This window comes from Xiphophorus couchianus, chromosome 12, assembly GCF_001444195.1.
Source record: "Xiphophorus couchianus chromosome 12, X_couchianus-1.0, whole genome shotgun sequence".
Taxonomy (NCBI): domain Eukaryota; kingdom Metazoa; phylum Chordata; class Actinopteri; order Cyprinodontiformes; family Poeciliidae; genus Xiphophorus; species Xiphophorus couchianus.
This window is the reverse complement of record NC_040239.1, coordinates 7147319-7166431: the sequence shown is the minus strand read 5'-3', so window position 1 is coordinate 7166431 and position 19113 is coordinate 7147319. Positions and strand designations below refer to the sequence as shown.

At 35.7% G+C, this 19113-nt stretch overlaps 1 protein-coding gene across 1 annotated transcript; it reads left to right on the top strand.

Moving 5' to 3' along the window:
* The first annotated feature begins 3458 nt into the window (after positions 1–3458).
* krt1-c5 (keratin, type 1, gene c5) lies at positions 3459–16162 on the top strand. Its single transcript, XM_028035025.1, has 9 exons — positions 3459–3559; positions 4558–4958; positions 5854–5936; positions 7443–7599; positions 10706–10870; positions 10961–11086; positions 14375–14592; positions 15630–15658; positions 15945–16162. The coding sequence occupies exons 2-9, from the start codon at positions 4566–4568 to the stop codon at positions 16058–16060; spliced, it is 1287 nt and encodes a 428-aa protein (XP_027890826.1). The 5' UTR covers positions 3459–3559; positions 4558–4565; the 3' UTR covers positions 16061–16162.
* The last annotated feature ends 2951 nt before the right edge of the window (positions 16163–19113 follow it).

Here is a 19113-nt window from a genome sequence, read left to right as displayed (position 1 = left end):
TCTATTGCGGTTCGATGGGGTGATGCGCTCCTGGACAATCTAACAAATATTTAAAGTAAAAATAATGTATGTGCCCTAATTACTGTGTATGGTTTCGGTGCTATATATATACAAAAAAGTGTATATCACATCTGCTTAGACAATAGAACAAAAATAAAGTGATGTAAGATTTTAAAATTATATTGTAAAAAAAAAAAAAAAAAAGATGTTAGATGAGAATTCATCAGTTTTATGAAGAAAACTTAATAATTTAGGTTAATGGAACAAGTTGCAACAGATATGAGAAACTGACTGATCAGAAACTGAATAGAAACTTATAAAGATATTAGAAAGATAAGACAAAGATACAGATACTGTCTGAAGCCTGCACATGTTTCAGCTAAAATATTAGTCTTAAATATGTTTCTTTTTGAGTACTAAACGTACCCTAAAACTGTAAAATCATTTTAGTTTTGCAGCTGAAAGTATTTTTGCTTTTTAGAATAAATCTATTGTTATGCAACCTACAGTTTAAAATTACAGAACAAAAACATTGAAAATAATCAGAAAGTCTAAGGATTTAGAAGAAAATATAGAAAAAGGATATCTTCTATCTAAAAAAAACTAATCAAACTTCAATATTGAAAAGCATTCCCAAAGATTTGACTTGATTCAGCTTTCCCTGGAGAAATCTATTTCATTTAATATCACCAGATGTCACTATTTACTACAAAATCAAGATATAGGCATATTAGAGAACAAATGAATCAAAATATGCTCACATCTAAGAAGTTTTCAGTTACTTAGTTCTTTCTAATTAATTTCAATTCATGTGTGAGTGTGAAGCGTTTTTCTTCCTTTCACCAAACATTCCAGCTCAATGCTGTAAAGCTGTAAAATTTTGCTCATGACCTGATTGGACGGCTTCATCTATGTTTAGTTTTTACATGTCTTTCATCAAGGTGAGAAAAATACTGTGTTTAACAAGCCGGGGGTTTGTGCTTGATTTGAGACCTGATCCTCTGAGTAAATGTGTTTTCACACTGAGGTGACAACCTGCAGATGAATTCACACTAACGCGACGCTCCACTGAATGCAGGCGTGAGTCCAATCTTTTTACTTCATCCTCACTTTTCTCACAGAAGATCCACAAAACACAAAGTAATGAAATATGACAAGAATCTCACCCCACATATTCATGTCTTAAGACTAACTAAAAATAAATTATTCTTAAATAAAATTAGTTCAATAAAAGAAGAACCCACTGAGGTGTTTGTTTTTTCTTATTATTTAACTTATGGCAAGATGTTTATCTAGGGCTATGAGTAAAATAATCTGCCAACAGAACTAGCACTTTTACGTCAACATTTAGAAACTATTGGCATAAAACAAACTCATAAATGTTGTTGAAAATTTATTTGTAAGTTAGTTTTGTTTTTGACTTTGCAGCAAGAAATACATCTTTCTATGAAATAATCTGCCTGTGGCGCAAGACAGTTTTCACATAATATAAATTGAAATGTTTTGTTCCACTGGCAGATTATTTCACCTTTAGCTAGAACTTTTTCATCCATATTAAGTGACTATTGACTAACAACAAGCTCCAATATCTTACTGAAAAAATACCTATATGTTAGTTTTGTCTTATTTAAACGGTACTACATTATTTGCACTACAAACTTGACAATAATATGTTGTAATAGTTTGTATTTTGCAGTGTAATGCAGCCTTTTTTATATATAAATACCATTTAAGATATTTAGAAAGACATTTCACTGCAAAAACACAAAATCCTACAAAGTATTTTTGATCTAGTTTCTAGTGCAAAGCATCTCATTAAACTTAAAATAAGACAAAACTAACGTACAAGTAACTTTTCAGCAATAAATAGTAGTTTGTTTTAAGTCAGTAATTGCTTAATATGGATGAAAAAGTTCTAGTTAAGTGAGATAATTTACCAGTGGAACAAAATATTTCAACTTATTTTATGTGAAAACTGTCTTATTCCACTGGCAGATTACTTCACAACAAGATTTATTTCTCGCTACAAAGTTCCTTGTGAATTAGTTTAGTCTTGTTTCAAGTATACTAAGATGTTACTTGAGAGAAACTAACCCGAATTTACTTGGTTAGATTTAGTTTTTTTTGCAGTGTACCCCCAATTAACCCTGGGTTTTTGTGATTTTTTAAAACTTTTTCCTCTTTCTGTAGTGACAAATATGTCTCATCATTGCATCAGAACCAGGACAAAAGGACTTTTGAGTGCTGGACAAAGCGAGAATCTGTTCGTCCACAATAGAGTTGTGCTGGGTGGAGCTTGGTGGAGTTAAATCTAACAGTCAGTATCATTTAGTGATCTGATATATCCTGGAGAATAATGCTCAGGGCAATTAAAAGTGATACATGTTTATAGTACATACAGCAAAAAGGAGATTACGTATTGTAAAGGTGTGGAGATAGTTGACCTGTATAACATTTGTGAGGTTTCCAGTTCAGCCAGGTCTGCCTCCGCCCTGCATTTCTCTGTACATTTCTCAGGGGTTTTTACTTTCTTTTCACTCCATCCTTGCATTGTTCTCCCCTCCAGTCATCTGAGTTGCTGTTCAGCTTCTCACATCTCACCAGCAGCCATTGTATTCTTCCTCAGTACACCTGGGTCTGGTGCGTGCAAACCACACAGGGCTCTGAGGAAGAGCTTGTCATTGTTTGGAGATGTGAGACCAAATATTGCCCTGAAAACTAGTTTGTGTGCTGCCAAAATGAACAAGGATACTGTTGCTTTACTTAATTTATCTCACTATAAAAGCACAAAATCTTACCAAGAATTTTTTGGTCATGTAACTAAAATGCAAGTACCTTTTCAGCAGGACATAAGAAGTAAATAATTCCTTAATACTGATAAAAACATACTAGTCCCACTGGTAGATTATTCCACCTTTAACGAGCCAAATTTTTATAGAACCTAGTAGAATAGAAACAGCCTTTATTGTCCCAAACTGCAGGAACAAATAAAAAACTAAATTAATAATAATATTAATATACTAAACAAGACTATAACATAAAACACTGTTTAGTTATTAGAAATAGGCAACTGATCACTTTTTCAAAAATATAAGTGAAATGAACTGGCACTTTTTCATTATTAAACCTTTATTGACTTAATTAAAACTTTCATATCTTGCTGAAAAGTTGTAAGTCAGTTTTGTCTTATTTCAATTTTACTAAGATAGTTGCACTAGAAACTGGACCAAAAATGCTTAGTAAGACTATTCTCCTGCAAAATATCAGTTTTAACCATATTTAAAGTGTGTTTAAAGGTAACCATACATCTTTCCTTCCTTAAATTAAGCTTTAAAGGTCATGTTTGCTGAACTCATGACTGCCTTCAGGTATTCTGCTCGGTGTCATGTTGCATCCCTCTTCTTGTTTGCAGAGGGGCCGGATTCCCCGGCGGCGCCTCCTCTCTAAATACAGTCACCTGTGTTCAGCTGCTGCAGCAACAGCAGTCACTTTCACCTGCGAGAAGCAGAAAGTCGGCCGAGCAGAGCAAAGAAAGACCCACTGACGCTCTGAAGTACATGTAAGTACTGCTTCTCCTTCAAACAGCAGCTCTAACACAAAAACTGGAAACTTTTCTGAAGAAATTATCACTCTCTAACCTAAATATAACGCATAAGATTCAGTTTTCACAGGAAGTTTAATAACTTTTTATCATTCTATTTTTTTAAAAAGGAGAGACATGTAAAGCAATAATTTGCTAAAATAATGGCCAATTTTTGCCAAAATGGCCTAAATCAACTTTTTGAAGCTTATTTTAGTTATTTATCTTTGCTAAATCACTTTTGGCAAAACATGGCGTGGGCCATTATTGTAGGAAGGTGACCACATGAATACGTTAAAGTTATGTTTCAAGCAATGGGCTGGGCTGGGGTTGCTAGGCAATGGGCTGAACTTCTCTGGGGTTGCTAGGTTACAGCACAGGACTCTGACTTAACAATCAGGAGGTTTTTGAAACAACTCATTTTTCAGACACTAAAAACATCAACTTATTGCCAGAAAAGTCTGGGTGGTTATCCAGTTTTCACAAGAGGTAAAACTCCTATGAAAACTTGAGTTTTCACTCCAGTTTTTTTCACTCAGTGAAAACCGGCTCCCGGTGCTGAGAAGCCCAAGCTCCTTAGTGCTTGGGCACTTAAAAAAGCCAGAGCAGTTTTCTAAGTGCTTGGGCTGTTTTTAGAAGCAGTAAAAACACAAATGGAAGTATAAAAATGTGCAAAATGTGAATTGTGCGTAATATGTGCCCTAAGTAGCCAAATACGGCCCATAATAACTTTTTCTGTGGCCCTTACATGAATATAACTCCCGAGATAAGAGTTTTGTGTTTAAATATTATTTACTCCATCAAATCAAAGCTGTTTTTATCTGTATTGCCAAATTACATTATTGTGAAATGATGTTCATCAAATACAAACAGGTATTTATTCATATTTAAAGTTTGTTAAAGGGTTTTATCAATACATTCTGCCTCAGCACCCCTGCCTTAAGGGAAAAGCTAACTCTAATCTAAACTTTCTACAGAAACCACAATGGCCTCCACCCTGTCGGTGCGCAGCCTCTCAGTGCATCAGCCTTCCTTCTCCAGCGTCACGGTGAGAGACAGCGGGCGCAGCCTGCGCTCCAAGCCCCCCGTCTCCTCTCTGTCCACCGTCAGCACGCTGTCCCTGTCCCGCTCGGTGTCCATGGGAAACGGCCTCAACATGCTGAGCTCCAGCCTGTCCCTGAACGGCCTTGGGGCCAGCGAGAAGGAGACCATGCAGGGCCTGAATGACAGGCTGGCCAACTACCTGGACAAGGTACGGTCACTGGAGCGGTCCAACGCCGAGCTGGAGGTGAAGATCAAGCACCTCATGATGGAGAGAACGCCAAAAGGCCACGACATAGAGGGCATGATGGCCCAGGCACATACCATCGGGCAGGAGGTTAGTGACTCAGCAGAAATACTTTCCATGGTCACTGCAAAAACATAAAATATTACCAAGTATTTTTAGTTCAGTTTCAAGTTCAAACTTCTTAGTAGACCTGAAATAAGATAAGCCTAACTTACAGGTCACTTTTCAGCAAAAATAGGAGCTTATTTTAAATAAATAATTTCTTAATACAGACGACAAAGTATTTGTTATAAGTGATAAAATTTGGAACAAGAAATTTTTCTCATTATATACTAAGTTGAAATGTCTTGTTACACAGAGAAATGATTTCACTTATAATAAACTTGTTCATCAATATTAAGTAATTATTAACTTAAGATAAGCTCCCATTTCATGTTGAAAAGTTATTTGTAGGTTAGTTTTGTCTTATTTCAAGACTTTTTTGGTTTTGCAGTAAAATCTTTTGTCTAAATGTAAATCTTTTGTCTAAATGTTTTTGCAAATGGCTGCAAAAACACAAAATCTTGCCAAGTATTTTTGGTCTAATTCTTAGTGTAAATATTTTAGTACAAAACTAATTTACAAGTAACCTTCCTGCAAGGCACAGGAGCCTGTTTTAAAGTTGGAGAATCTTTTATACAAAATGTTTTCACATATTTGTTAAAACTGTCACCATGTCATGACTGTATGAGACAGACAATCTGTGTAAATATTGATATCCTCCTTGAGCTTCTATTGCCGTAAGAAAAAATGCTCCGCTCCTGATCAAAAACAACCAGTCAGAGCTAAGAGGAGGGTCTTAGCGCTGTCAATCAATCACATGTACTAGCTGCTCAACATGCTCAAGTGCACTAAGATATTTGCACTGGAAACTAGACCACCAATGCTTGGTAATATTTTGTGTTTTTGCAATGCGACTTTCTCAATCACACGTTTTCCTCTACAGATGAGAAAGAGGACGCTGGAGAATGCCCGCATCATGCTGGAGATTGACAACGCCAAACTGGCAGCTGATGATTTCAGGGTGAAGTGAGTGTCATGCAGTAGTTATTTTTTCTCTTCTGCCTTCCTGTGAGTGTTCACACGGGAGTGCCAGACAACAAAGCATGAGAATAAATGACCTTTCTGTCAGACTGTGAAACAAGAGCCCCCTTCTCACGGAGCTCAGGTACTGAACAACCAAGAAACACCAGTTGGAGCTGGTAGAGATAGATTATGCAAGTCAGAGGGATCCCATCCATCTCCAAAGAGACCAGAGCTGGTAAAGAGGGTAGACTCAAAAATCACACACTGGGTTTTCATGATGTACTGATGGTATGTTGCTTGGTTTCATGCTTATTACGACATGGCTTCTGTTAGGATGAAAAATGTATCACGATATAAGCATATCATTTCAGTCATTATCACTAATTATTGATTAGCTTTTTGTTTTAAATGTATAAGATACCACCAAACTGATGGTATAACCCTTCCTGCTTTATTCAGTTTTCACTACACGCTGTTGTTGTTTATTTTTAAGCAATTTTGAGACATGGTGGTGAAATGTTAAAATGCTGCTGTGTCAGTTACTCAACAGGCTGTTGCTAGGCAACCACAAGTTACTCAAAAGGCTGGTGCTAGGCAACCGAAGAGGACACGAGTTAGTTGATACCACCAACTTTGATTAACTGTCCATGAAATGTTGAGCGACTAAAGTCTTTCCTCCGCGTACATCTCGGTTCTGTATTGGAGTTTAGCAAACATTATATTGAATATTCTTTTGTTGCCTCATTTTATTGACCTATTTTGTTATTGATTTATTGTCCAGCTTCCTAGCTTCTGTTCATTTCAGTCCAATTCCTCTAAGTTCCCATCACAGAAATAGTTGGCTAATGGCAGAATATTTTATTTATAACAATACATTTTTACATGATGTGAGTGAAATAATCTGCCAGTGGAACTAGTTCTTTTTCATTTATATTAAGGAATTACTCACTTAAAACAAGCTCCAATATCTTGCAGAAAAGGTACTGCTAAGTTAGTTTTGTCTTATTTCCAGTTTACTAAGATACATTTTAAAGTTGACCAAAAACACTTGGCAAAATGTTACATTTTTGCAGTACACAGCCAAAACCAAACAGCAGACCAGATGTAGCTTCTATGGAGAGAATAAACACTGATATAAAACAAAAACTTAACATTTGAAACACCATCAAATAGTGCAAATTGGAGAGTAGTAGAAGACGAAAGCAGAGTGAGGAATATGGTCAAACTCCTCTTTCTTGGTCTCATTTGTCCAAACGGCATTATTCCAAAAGTTTTTTGCAATTGTATAAGCCGGGGTCATCCTGACAGTTTTTATTCTTCTGTAAAGTCAGATTGGTATTGTGTCAACACACTAAACTCTGCAAAAATAATAAAAAATTTTGTGATTCTTGGATAAAGCATTAGTAGCGTCTGGCAGCTACTTTCACTCTGAAGTTTTGGAAGCAACAAAGACCCACTTTTATTTTTTCTGCAACTATTTATTTCCTATCTCTTTCTTTTTTCCTGCAGATGGGAAGCAGAGGCCTCCCTGTGCCAGTCGGTGGAGAGGGACTGTCAGGCTCTACGGAGAGCAAAGTCAGACCATGACCAGATCATCGCCACTCTGAGAGGAGACCTGGACAGCCTGAAGGAGGAGATGTACTACCTCAAGAAGAATCACGACGAGGTGAGAAAGAATTGGCGGTCTGGACAGAGCAGAGTGATTTTCCCACAGAAAAACAGACAGCAAAGTTGTTCACAAGCAGTGATTTTAAACAATAATGCCTCACTAGCTGCGTTTCCATTACAAACGTACAAATATTTGTATTTCGCAGATCCGGTGTTTTCATTAAATAAGAAATCAAATGAAAATCACACGTAGATCAGCTTTTTCACGCGATAAGCCGTTAAAAAACATGGCGACGACAGATGTAAGCAGTTATGGTGACGCTAGCACTCATCTGTCAGCCATCAGACGGCAGCGGCTACACAAGCGGCGTTTAGGGGAAATTGTAATTTGTGATTTTTACAGAAGAGTTATGGATTCAACACGTTAAAATACACAATTTCCTCATAAACTGTGGGATGTTGTGACAGCTCTGGTGGTTCCAGCTGCACACTGTTCGTAAAAACATAAACAAACCTTCATCTTCCTACCACTTCCTGTCGTCTTCTTCTTCGTGGTTTTTGTCGGTAATAACATCCGGCTGTTGATCACGTGACTCTTGTGACGCAAAAAAGTGTTTCAATTGCAGTTTTTTTTAAATACAAGTCGTATCAAAATGTTGCGCAAAAACTTTTGATCAAAAAACTTAACCTTTTCGAAATTGCCGTGTTTCCGTTAAGTGAATTTATTTATTTCTTTAATTTCAAGACGCGCTATTTTATTTTATGGCCAATGGAAACTGAGTTACTGTTAAAATTTGACTCTGATATTTTTGGGATAAAATTAAAATAAGACACATTTGACCACCTGAGCTGGACAAAATGTTTTTGCACCTCTGATCTCAAGCTGGTATGAAACTGGGACAGACAGTGTGTACTTTCTCAGTCTTCAGCAGGTTTATCAGTGTCTGAAACATAATAATCATATTATACAGTATGAACACAGACACTCCCTTCATCATCAAACTGAGAGTGTTTAGATAGACAGGCGTGGTGACCAGGATGTCACCTCAGACTTAATTAAGCTTTGCTTTTCAGCTTACATAGTGCACTACAAAGATCAAGAAACAATTATTATCCACTTTAAATTATCCACATTGATGGGAAGAATCCTGCCTAGCATTACTTTATTGTTTTCCTTTGGGATCTGAACTTGTGAAGTTAATTTTGGAACATTTTGATTTTCCTTTAAAGGAGTCCAACACAGGGTAGGTCTCTGCTTTTTTTTCTCTTCTTCTTCTTTTTATTGGGTGACAAAGTAAAGCAGGGACGGAGATTGAGAACAGGGCTATGACCCATCAAAATCACTAATTTAAACAAGATTTACCCTTTTTTTTTAACCCGTCTGACAATGTGGCTCTCAGAAGTGCTGTGTTAGACAACAGATTTACTTTTACACACGGAGCATTATGGCTTTTGCCATGGTGCCACATTGGATATATGAATGAAACTTTATTAGAAATTTAGCTTTAGCTTTATGTCAAAAGTAATGAACACAGAGGTGGAAATAAAAGAAAGGTGGGGAAAAAAGGGAAAGAAGGGGAAAGGAGTGGAAAGAAGCATAAAGAGAACACAACTGAACACTAAGAGTCTGCCTCTACACCTGCAGAAAGAGAAAAAACAAAACTGAGGAACCACAGTAACAATACATTCATATGTACTACAACCAGATTTCTGTGAATTTTATCCAGCTAATTCTTGGACAAAATACCTACAAATGGAAAATAATTGACAAAGCGTAATTAAAAACAGAGAAAATGTCCTTTAAAAAAAAAAATTAAAAAAAGTTTTTTAATCATTTTGGGCTCAACTTAATACATGAACACTCCAAATCTACAAAAAGAAGACAGATAATTATTTTGCAAACTACATACATGTACTGTATATCACCCATTTGTTTGTCTTCACAGCCATTCTGGTTGCAAATTGCTTAGATAAACACTTTGTCATCATTGTTCAACTAACTTAACTCTAATAACTTGAAGTATTTCAGGTTTTTCTTCTTCCTTTTCTCATATTTTGATGTTCATACTCTAAAGATGCAGAAGAAATCTGATAAACATATTTTAGTAACCGATTCTTCAGCTGAGAGAGTCTGCAGCTTCAAGGGTCGGTTATTATCGGTCTTTGTGTGAAATCAAGGCTCCATTGTTTAAATCTTTGCCATGTATTCATAAATATATTCAAAGACTATATGTGCAGTTGGAAAACAGTGCTGAAGAATTATGCTGCCTTCCAGTTGTACTCAGAACTGGGAAATTCTGACTTCTCAGTCGAATCTGGGAAACTGGGAGCATCTCCAACTACCCCCAGTTGACACTTATTTGGAAAAACTTTGCGTTTCAATATGGCCGCTCCTCACATCAACAGTAGTAAGATGTAGTGGAAACATTGCCAGATATGTAAAAGTACGTCTTAAATCAATGTTGCATGCAGCACCTGCAACTCTAAACTGAACAAATTAAAAGTTCTGTTTGTTTTTGGATAATTTGTCAGAGGCAGCAGACAATGTTTATTGGGATCGCTAAGTTGAACTTCCAACTTTTTAACTAGAACGCTGTAGAGGGGCAGTGCTCCCAGTGCTAACTAGAAACAACTAATCAGCACCAGGATGAGGGTCTCAGCGCTGCCAATCACGCTTGCGTGCACGCTGTTCTTCTAGATCCCCGCTTTCTGCTACGATAAAGTGTTTCCCGTGAGCAGAACCTGTTGTAATTGCTAATTCTAATTAGCATAACCACATGCCGAATATGTCGGCATAAACGCCAACATATTCCGACAAATGAAGTTGTTTCTCCACCATTAGCACATTTAACAGCACGTTCACAAGGTTGATTGACAGGGCTAAGACTTTCTTCCTGGCTCTGATTGGTTGTTTTTGGTTGGGAGCGGTGCATTTCTTCAGGCGACAATAGTAGCTCAGGGAGGAGATTCATCTTTTCACAGATGATCTATCTCATAACATTCTGTCCCAACATGATGACAGTTTTAAGAAATATGTAAAACCATATTTTTTATAAAAGTTACATACTTCAGCTTTAACATGAGTCTGACGTCAAACCCAGCTCCAAGTTCCCACTTCCCAGGTAGCTGGAAGGCAACATTAATACCAACTGCACATATTGCAGGAGAAGAGCACCCTGAAGGCCCGACTGGCCACGGAGCAGGTGAGCGTGGAGGTGGAGGCAGCTCAGGGGCCCGACCTGGGGGCCATCATGGCTGAGCTGAGGGTCCAGTATGAGGGCATCGCGCGCAAGAACAAGGAGGACGCCGAAGCCTGGTACCTGAAGAAGGTTGGTGAAAATCGTTCTTGTTTCTGCTGTGATTGTTGCTGAAAGCAGAATCTGTAAGCGATGACCCATTTTACTAATGCTTTTCCGCAGTTGGAGGCTGTTCAGTGTGAGGTGAAAGAAAGCAATGAGGCGCTGCGCTGCGCCCAAGGAGAACTCAGCGAGAGGAGGCGCTTCCTGCAAGCTCTGGAGGTGGAGCTGGACAATCTACGCAAACAGGTAATCCAGAGTTTATGGGTGGTGTGAATATGTGTCACCTAGGACTGGACAATAAATCAATAAAAATATACATCACAATATACATGTAGTCAATATCAATAGATAACACTTCTGATAGAATATTCAATAGAATATTAAAGATTGGTGGAATCAACTAACCTACCTGGAAAATGGGTTGTTTCCTAGCAACAACCCATTCCATTTGGTTACCTAGCAACAACTTGTTGAGTACATTTAAGGTTTTGCTACAAAGCAACAAAAAGTAATGGAGTGAATACTGTGTATTAAGGAGGAAAAGTCATATCACCAGTTTGGCAGTATTTCAGATATTTAAAACAAAAAATTAATTAAAAAAATGATCGATAAACTGATATGAAACGCTTATATCATGAGAAGTTTTTCAGCAATATCGCCCAGCTGTGATGTAATGTTTCTTGTTCGTTGCAGGAACAATGATTTGACTTCACAACAGACTCAGATTCACCCTATTTATTCTTAAAAGACAAAAGTAATCAAGTTGGTGGAATTTAGCTAAAATTTACATCAAAAACACAAAGTTAATAGATCGATTTTTCAGCCAGTTTCTGCACCAAAGAGTTAAGAATGTATAAAGAATGTATAAACATGTTTTCATTGAGGCTCTTTAAAAGGTAAATATATACAATTTTATCTAGAATGTGTGTGGGGGGGGCAACTTCACTCAGGTAAAAGACTAGAATAGAACAGAAATATACATTATTGGAGAATATTTTGTGCAACAGTGGCAAAGTTACATGCATTTTAAGCAAATAGTCACACAAATATAGACTATATTTAGAATAGAATAAAGAATAAAAATACAGTAAGGGCAAAATTTCAACATAAATACTGTGTAGTTATACAAAAAATACTCTAGTCCAGAAGAATGTGGATCTGTGTTGGTTAAAATGTGCATGTCTCTTTGACACCTTATTTGTAATAAGTGAACAAATTTACATTTTTTATCACTGTCACTCTGCACAAAGTAGATCAAGGTGTATTTGCTAATTTATTATGAAGGAGTGCAATACTTCTTATTGCAAAAATGAAGTACTCATCACAATAATAGTGTTTTCTTTTTTTTTTAAATAAGAACTTTTTTTTTTTTAAAAAAAAGATCGTCTCTCATTAGCCCACCTGCTTCTCCTCATCCTCACCTCGTCTTCGGAGGTGCAGACGTGTCGGGACAGTCAGTGGAAAACAGCTGCTTGTTCTTTGTGTATAAAGAGCTATTAATGTATAGATACACAAAGTGTGGAGCAGATTCACTAAACTACTGTGATCAATCAGCATGTCAGGACATTGACATCTGCTGGAGAGGCACATAAAGCTCTTAAATGTTTGCGCAGCATGAAGGCAGAAGGTTGACATCATCATGCTGACAGATGTGTCAGGCTAAGAAGGGTGACTGAGTGGAAGGGTGAAAAGGGCGAGCTTATTGTCGATAATTTGTTTATGATGATTCAAAAGTTTCAATCTTTTATCCTCACCTTTTGTCTCACTATTCATGTTGCGACATGAGCAGCCTGCTTCATCTGCGGTATATAAAGATTCAATGGTTTTTAAGTGTGCCATATTATTTTAACTGTTGGAAAGTAAGATGAGCTGATAAACACTAAATTTACAGTAAAGAACAAGTTTGATATCTTACATTTCAGAGGCAGCAGCCACCAACATGATGTTTTTTCTTTATTATTTTTATAGTTTTTATTTTTTCCAGGTGTAATAACTTTTAGTTTGTATTATTCAATGGTATTCCTGGTGCTCCTGGGAGACCCTTGGTGGTGTGGGGGGGTATAGCAGTCGCTTAACTTTCATATGCCTTGGGCTGGTCTTCTGTTTATCTGTGCTACCCACAAAACATGTGGGGGAATAGTCACAGCTCACTGTGATTGTATGGCTGGGTAGGTTATATTTAATTTATTTAGCTTTTTATTTGTATTTTTTTAACATGAAAGTCCCACTAAATAAACATGATCTTTCTGTCCGTGACTTGGCACTGAGCTAGCTGCTAACAACATTAGCACTCTGAGGACAACCATGCTGGCGGATAAAAATAATATATCTTACCTTATGAATGCTTGGCTTTCTAAGTAACTATCCAATAAAATATCTGTAAATACAATTTAAACAATGGATCGTTACCTGTTAGAAAGTGAGGCTGCAAGCTCTGCCGTTAGTTTCCGCACCTCCTGTTTTTAGCTGTAGATTGTCGATCCACTTTTCTCCTCTTTTTCAGTAAGCTTTTTAAAATTAACTCCTTTCTGACCAACTAACAGTTGGAACAACAATGCAGGATACAGACTTTAGACATTTTGATGCTGGATCAACAGAAATAAATGGGCTGCATTTACTTCCGGCCCTCCATCTGCATTGGGTGACGTCGGTGCCACGTCATCTGAAACCCAGCAATACACTTAGCTATCTGTCTGTGCTACGGCAGGAAAATCTGACGAGGTAGCACTGATAGTCAGAACACCGGCTCTGCACATAGCTTATCTCATATTTCACATAAATAGTAATGAAGGTATATTTTTAGTACTGGAAATAAAATCACAAATATATGTTAAGGAAATTTATTTGCATTAATTTGCAACAAAAACAAAAGAAAAAGAATTTGAGTTTGTAATTATCAATCCAGCAGCTTCTGCCCTTACATTAAATAAAATGCAATAAATAACCCTCAACAAACTACTTAGGAATGGTTCCCAGTGAACAGTTGACAATAGTTAACAATCGTAAATTAAACACAGCTAAAAAGCACAACATTATAACAGTTAAAAACTTAAACAAAACATGGCAAAATTACATCTAAAACCCTGAATTAATATACTTATATCTTAAAAGTATTACTTGTAAAGAATACATAGAGCTGATCCCAATACCTACCACTTTACAAACAATAAAAAAGGGGAAGAGCTGACAGTTAGTGGTTGCTATGGTAACCACCAACGGTCAACTTATACAGCTATGAAAATCAGGATGAAATAACGTTGACTAAACAAAATGAATTTGAAGAATAAGTAAGAACTTTGACAAACTTCACATCTATAAAAATGCTAAAACAAAACCTGTCAGTTACTGGTTTCTATGGTAACCACCGACTGTCAAGCGTAATGGGCCTAATATAGACATAAATCAAGAGAAAATAACTTTTTGACGAAAAGAAAAACAATTGAAGCATAAATAAACCATTTTTGACCAACTTCACTTCAATAATAATGTTAAATTCAAAGCCTATTTTAATGATTTTACATTTTGTGTCACCAGGTCAGCGTGTTGGAGGGAAACCTGGGAGAGACCGGACACAAATACACCGTGGAGATGGACCGCCTCCAGGCTACCCTGACGCAGCTGGAGGACGAGCTGTCCCAGCTGCGTTTGGACATGCAGCGCAACAAAACCGACTACGAGCAGCTTCTGCGCATCAAGCAAAACCTGGAGATGGAGATCGCCACCTACAGGCGGCTGCTGGAAGGAGAGGAAATGTAAATACGGAAGGGCAACTGGGAAAAAAAATCTAATCAAAAGTAAACGCTTAAATTAGGATTTTTCTGTCTCAGAAGGAATAGTTTTAAAACTTAAAAAAATTATTAGTTTTTCTGCATAGAATTACAACAGAAATCATTATATTTGTGTCACTTTATATTTTACAAGCATAAAATATAAACATTAATTTCATTTATGTAAAAGTTTGATGCTTCTCTTCTTTGAAAATATAATAATCTAAATGAAGTAATCCTTTAAATTAACCTTTAAAGAAACTTTAAGCTCAATTTAGCAAAATTTTAAATACTGTCTTATTCCTCTAGTAAATAGTTACTATAAATGATTATATTTTAGTCTGACTAAGAAGTAATGAAAGTAGAATAGTCAAGTTTACAGTAGCAACACTGCTTTACTAATATTTTACACAATAAAAGCATCATACAGTAACCAATTATGAAACAAGCAATAATTACTTTTTATCAAAAGTCAAATCATTAAGCAAATATATGTCAAATATATTGATCAATGTTCTAGTTATTATGAGTCATAGGTGGGTTTCCAGCCTTGACTTAAAGGAACTCAGTGTTTCAGCATTTTTGCAGTTTTCTAGAAGTTTGTTACAGATTTGTGGTGCATAAAAGTTGAATGCAGCTTCTCTAGAATATAATAGAATATAACAGATCAGAATGTTTTTTTCCTTTGTGAAAATATTCTGCGTTTGCACAGTTTTTGTGAAAAAGCCTCCAAGATTAAACTAATGATTTTTTCCTTTATCAAACGCAGATCTGAAGATAAATGGAAAAGGAGCTCCTCATAGAATAACATTCATATCTTAAATCTTAGAGACAAAAAAAGTCTATTTGTACAGCACATTTCAGCAACAAGGCAGTTCAAAGTGCTTTACATCACAAAACACTAAAATAAAACGTCATAAAAACATCATTGAGAAACCAGTGACAAACATGACATGACGTGGACCTTGTTGTATTTTTTAAGTTTGTGTTTGTTTCATTAATGCTGTAACTTTTTATTACAGGGTGAAAGAAACGCTTCCGCCTCCTAAAAGTAAGTTTAGACTATTATATTTCGCAAACATTTTAAAAAAATCTAATTTGTATCTTTTTCACTTTACCTTCGGAAATTTCAGCAAGATAAGAAAAACATTTGATCCTTTATGGAGTTTTTTCTGTTCACTTGATCCACACAAAAGAAAGGAAAAGAAAAGAAATGAAATCTCTCCCTGTTGGAGCCGCTGACCCAGATTGTCCAGTCATTAGATTTCAGTCCAGCTTGAGGATTTCCTCGTCGGCGCCGGTCCAGCTGGTATCAGATATTTGTTCTTCTGTTGCAGAAGACCCCGAGGTCCGGACCAGGAAGATCGTAAAAGTCGTCACGCAGACGATGATCAACGGCAAAGTGGTCGAGGAGTCCAGTGAGGTGGAGCAGATTGAGGACAGCAAGAAATGAGCCAAAATAAAAAACTCTGCTGGGTTTTATAAGCCAAATAATCCGACCTGCTTCTCTGAAAACTCTGGAAATGAGAATTAAAATTTAGGTGGAAAGTTTTCACTCATAGTTTATTTCATTTAAATTCTTATCTTTACATTAATCTGCTGGTTTCTAATGTTTTGTTCAACTTTTACAACATTAATTCATCAATTATTGGTTGTATTGAACAAGCATTTTCTATGCAATTCAAACACTCTGAAGTTTTTACCCAAACAGAATCGGTTTTGAACTTTATATTCTTTTTTTTTAAAACAAATTTCTGTAAAAAGATCAGAAAGATCTTACTGCCATTTATTTGTTTATAAATTAAATAAATGTTCTTCCACTTAGAGTGTAAATCTGAATGATTATATAGATCTTGTTGCAAAAGTATAACAGAGTTTTATGGTCACACTAAAAAGAATAACACAAAAAAATTATAAGAATAAAGTCATAATGCTAAAACAGTCATAATATTGCCAAAATAAATTTGTATGAGAATAAAGTCAAATATTAACAAGAAGTCATAATATAAGAAGAATAAATAAATAATAATATTATGAGAATAAAGTCGTAATAATGTGAGATCTGCTGTTTTTATAGACAAAAGGTTAAGTATTAAACATAGAGCCAGAATTATGTCAGAATCTTGGCAGATTACAAAACCTCTGTGATTAAGGCAGAAAAAAATCACCATAAATTAAAACTTGTGCGTTTATTTCTTGCTTTTAAAAATGATTGAAGTTGCATACTGTATAATTATTCCATCCTGGGAAAAGAAATAGTTGAAATAAATGTGAAAAAGCCTCTAAATTAATGCATTCATGCAAATGGTGAGTGGATGCAGATTTTTATCTGTAATGTGACAGACACTTAATTATGCATTACTTAATAACAGTTACAAATGAATCAACCTGGAAGGATTTGAGCTCAAACTGAAACTCTGCCTGATACCCAGAGAACAAAAGGAGAACCAGAGAAACACGATTCGGCTCCAGCAGGGCACAAACAACAGCAGTTTCACATTACGACCCGGTGGGAGAGTTCGTGTCAACACATTCACCACCTCAAATATTTCCAAATATTTCAGAGAGAGACGGATTGGAGCAAAATCCTCCAGAGCTGAAAGTGGAATGTGTTTTAAAAGAAGTTAAACGGAGAGATGAAGACCAAAGAGACCTTTAAAAATCATTCAGAAGTTTTTGCTCTCCACCTGAAACCCGATCATTTTTGCTCTCCACCTGAAACAGAACGCTCCGAGATCAATCATGGTGTCTTTTGGGGATTTTTGTGTGTTTTTAAGTCTAATATGTGAAACTTCTTGTTTGGTAAAAGTTTCTCAGAGGTGTTGCCGTGTTTTCTAAATCAGGGATGACAAACTCATTTTCGATTTGTGCCACATCAAGATCACGAATGTCTTTAAAAGCATAGAATATATTAATCAAACTTCCCAAAAACAAACAGTTAAAATATGAACAACAGTTAATGAGAAAAACTTCTTGAAATTAAATAATATTAAGCATCTTTTTACCTTGATCTGCTTCACCAGAATACAGGAAAAACTGCAGTTTGGATTGATAAAATAATATAAAACAATATTTAAGCACATAACTGTTATGTAAAATGTTATATTTCTAGAGTCTAGAGCCTGTTTATCTGTAGAAAGTGTGACTAGACTTACTGTGCAGCACAAACGCCTCATTTTTCTGCAGTTCTTTGTCATGTTTTTGACAAAACAGGGTTTTTATGGAAACAAAAACTTGACAACAATTAAAAAATGCATGGAAAACATGTTAAAGAATGCAGAAAAGAACAATATGAGCTTATATGCTGAGAGAGACGTGGAAATGACAAGGCAACCAGATAATTGGAGAAATGAGGAACAGCTGCAGCAGAGAGCAAGCAGGAAAACATTTACAGTGGAGCTGAATGAAGGAGAAGAGAGGAAAGAACAAAATACAAACATAAAAATAAATTATTAAACTTAATACTAAGGAATGAACATATACAGAAACACCTTAATGGCAATAATTAGAAACAAATAATATGGCAAGACGTATTGAAAATAAATAAACCTCAAAGAAATTATCTGATTGTGATTTTCTTAAACAGTTAACTTTACATTTTTCTTCCTTTTTGTTTTAAACCTTCGTTTTTATTGTGTGATGTCACAATAAATAGGAGATTATCACTTATACTTGCAGGATTTCAAGCTGTCATTGGGTAATGCTGCAAGCAGTATGGCTAACCACTGCGCCACCGTGTGGCCTCCGCCATATTTACATCCCATTGATTTCAAAGTAAAACTTCCGAGACAGTTTGATCAACATCAATAAATAAGGCACAAATTAATTATTTGTGCCTTATTTTCCATTTTTGTAAATGTCAACAATTGTAGTATTGATTATATTTAACGGAATTATTGCTGAGATGTTCCAAATGTACGCATTTTTAGCCGGAGTGTCAATAAACGCGAAGAGTTCATCAAATGTTCCAGCTGAAGTTAATTATAAGGAACTTAAGCAAAGTAATTAGTTCATCATTTTATCCTTTAATCTTTGATGAATCATCATTAATCTGTATGAAAGCTAAACAGTTGGTGCAACATTTTAGCCGGTGTATCTTAGAAACATCGCCCTCTTGTGGATGGAAAACATAATACACAATCGAACTTGTAAAATTCAAGATCAATAGAAACAGAAAAAACACATCATCCACTTTATAAATATATGTAAAAATATGGTTACAATTTCATAACGTAATACGTTTTTGTTGTGGATAGAAACTTAAAAACTGAATAAGTAAATGAACAACTAAATAAATACAAGTTAAAACTGAGCGAAAATGTTATTTAAAATTAACACATGTAAATCTAAGGTTTCTTCTACTTTTATTTGAATATAAATATTATTATAATGTACATAAAAATACATGTTGAGGCTCAGAAATACTGTTGATTGATGCAAAATTTAAATAGCAAACACATGTCTATGTTATTATGAACAATAAACTCAAGTTAAAAAAAAAAAAAT

What these genes read in the sequence shown, in the direction of transcription:
- krt1-c5 (XM_028035025.1), top strand. Translation starts at nt 4,566, where the DNA reads ATGGCCTCCACCCTGTCGGTGCGCAGCCTCTCAGTGCATCAGCCTTCC. An exon ending in TGGACAATCTACGCAAACAG is followed by an intron (nt 11,087 to 14,374) that starts GTAATCCAGAGT and finishes TTGTGTCACCAG; the next exon opens with GTCAGCGTGTTGGAGGGAAA. An exon ending in AACGCTTCCGCCTCCTAAAA is followed by an intron (nt 15,659 to 15,944) that starts GTAAGTTTAGAC and finishes CTTCTGTTGCAG; the next exon opens with AAGACCCCGAGGTCCGGACC.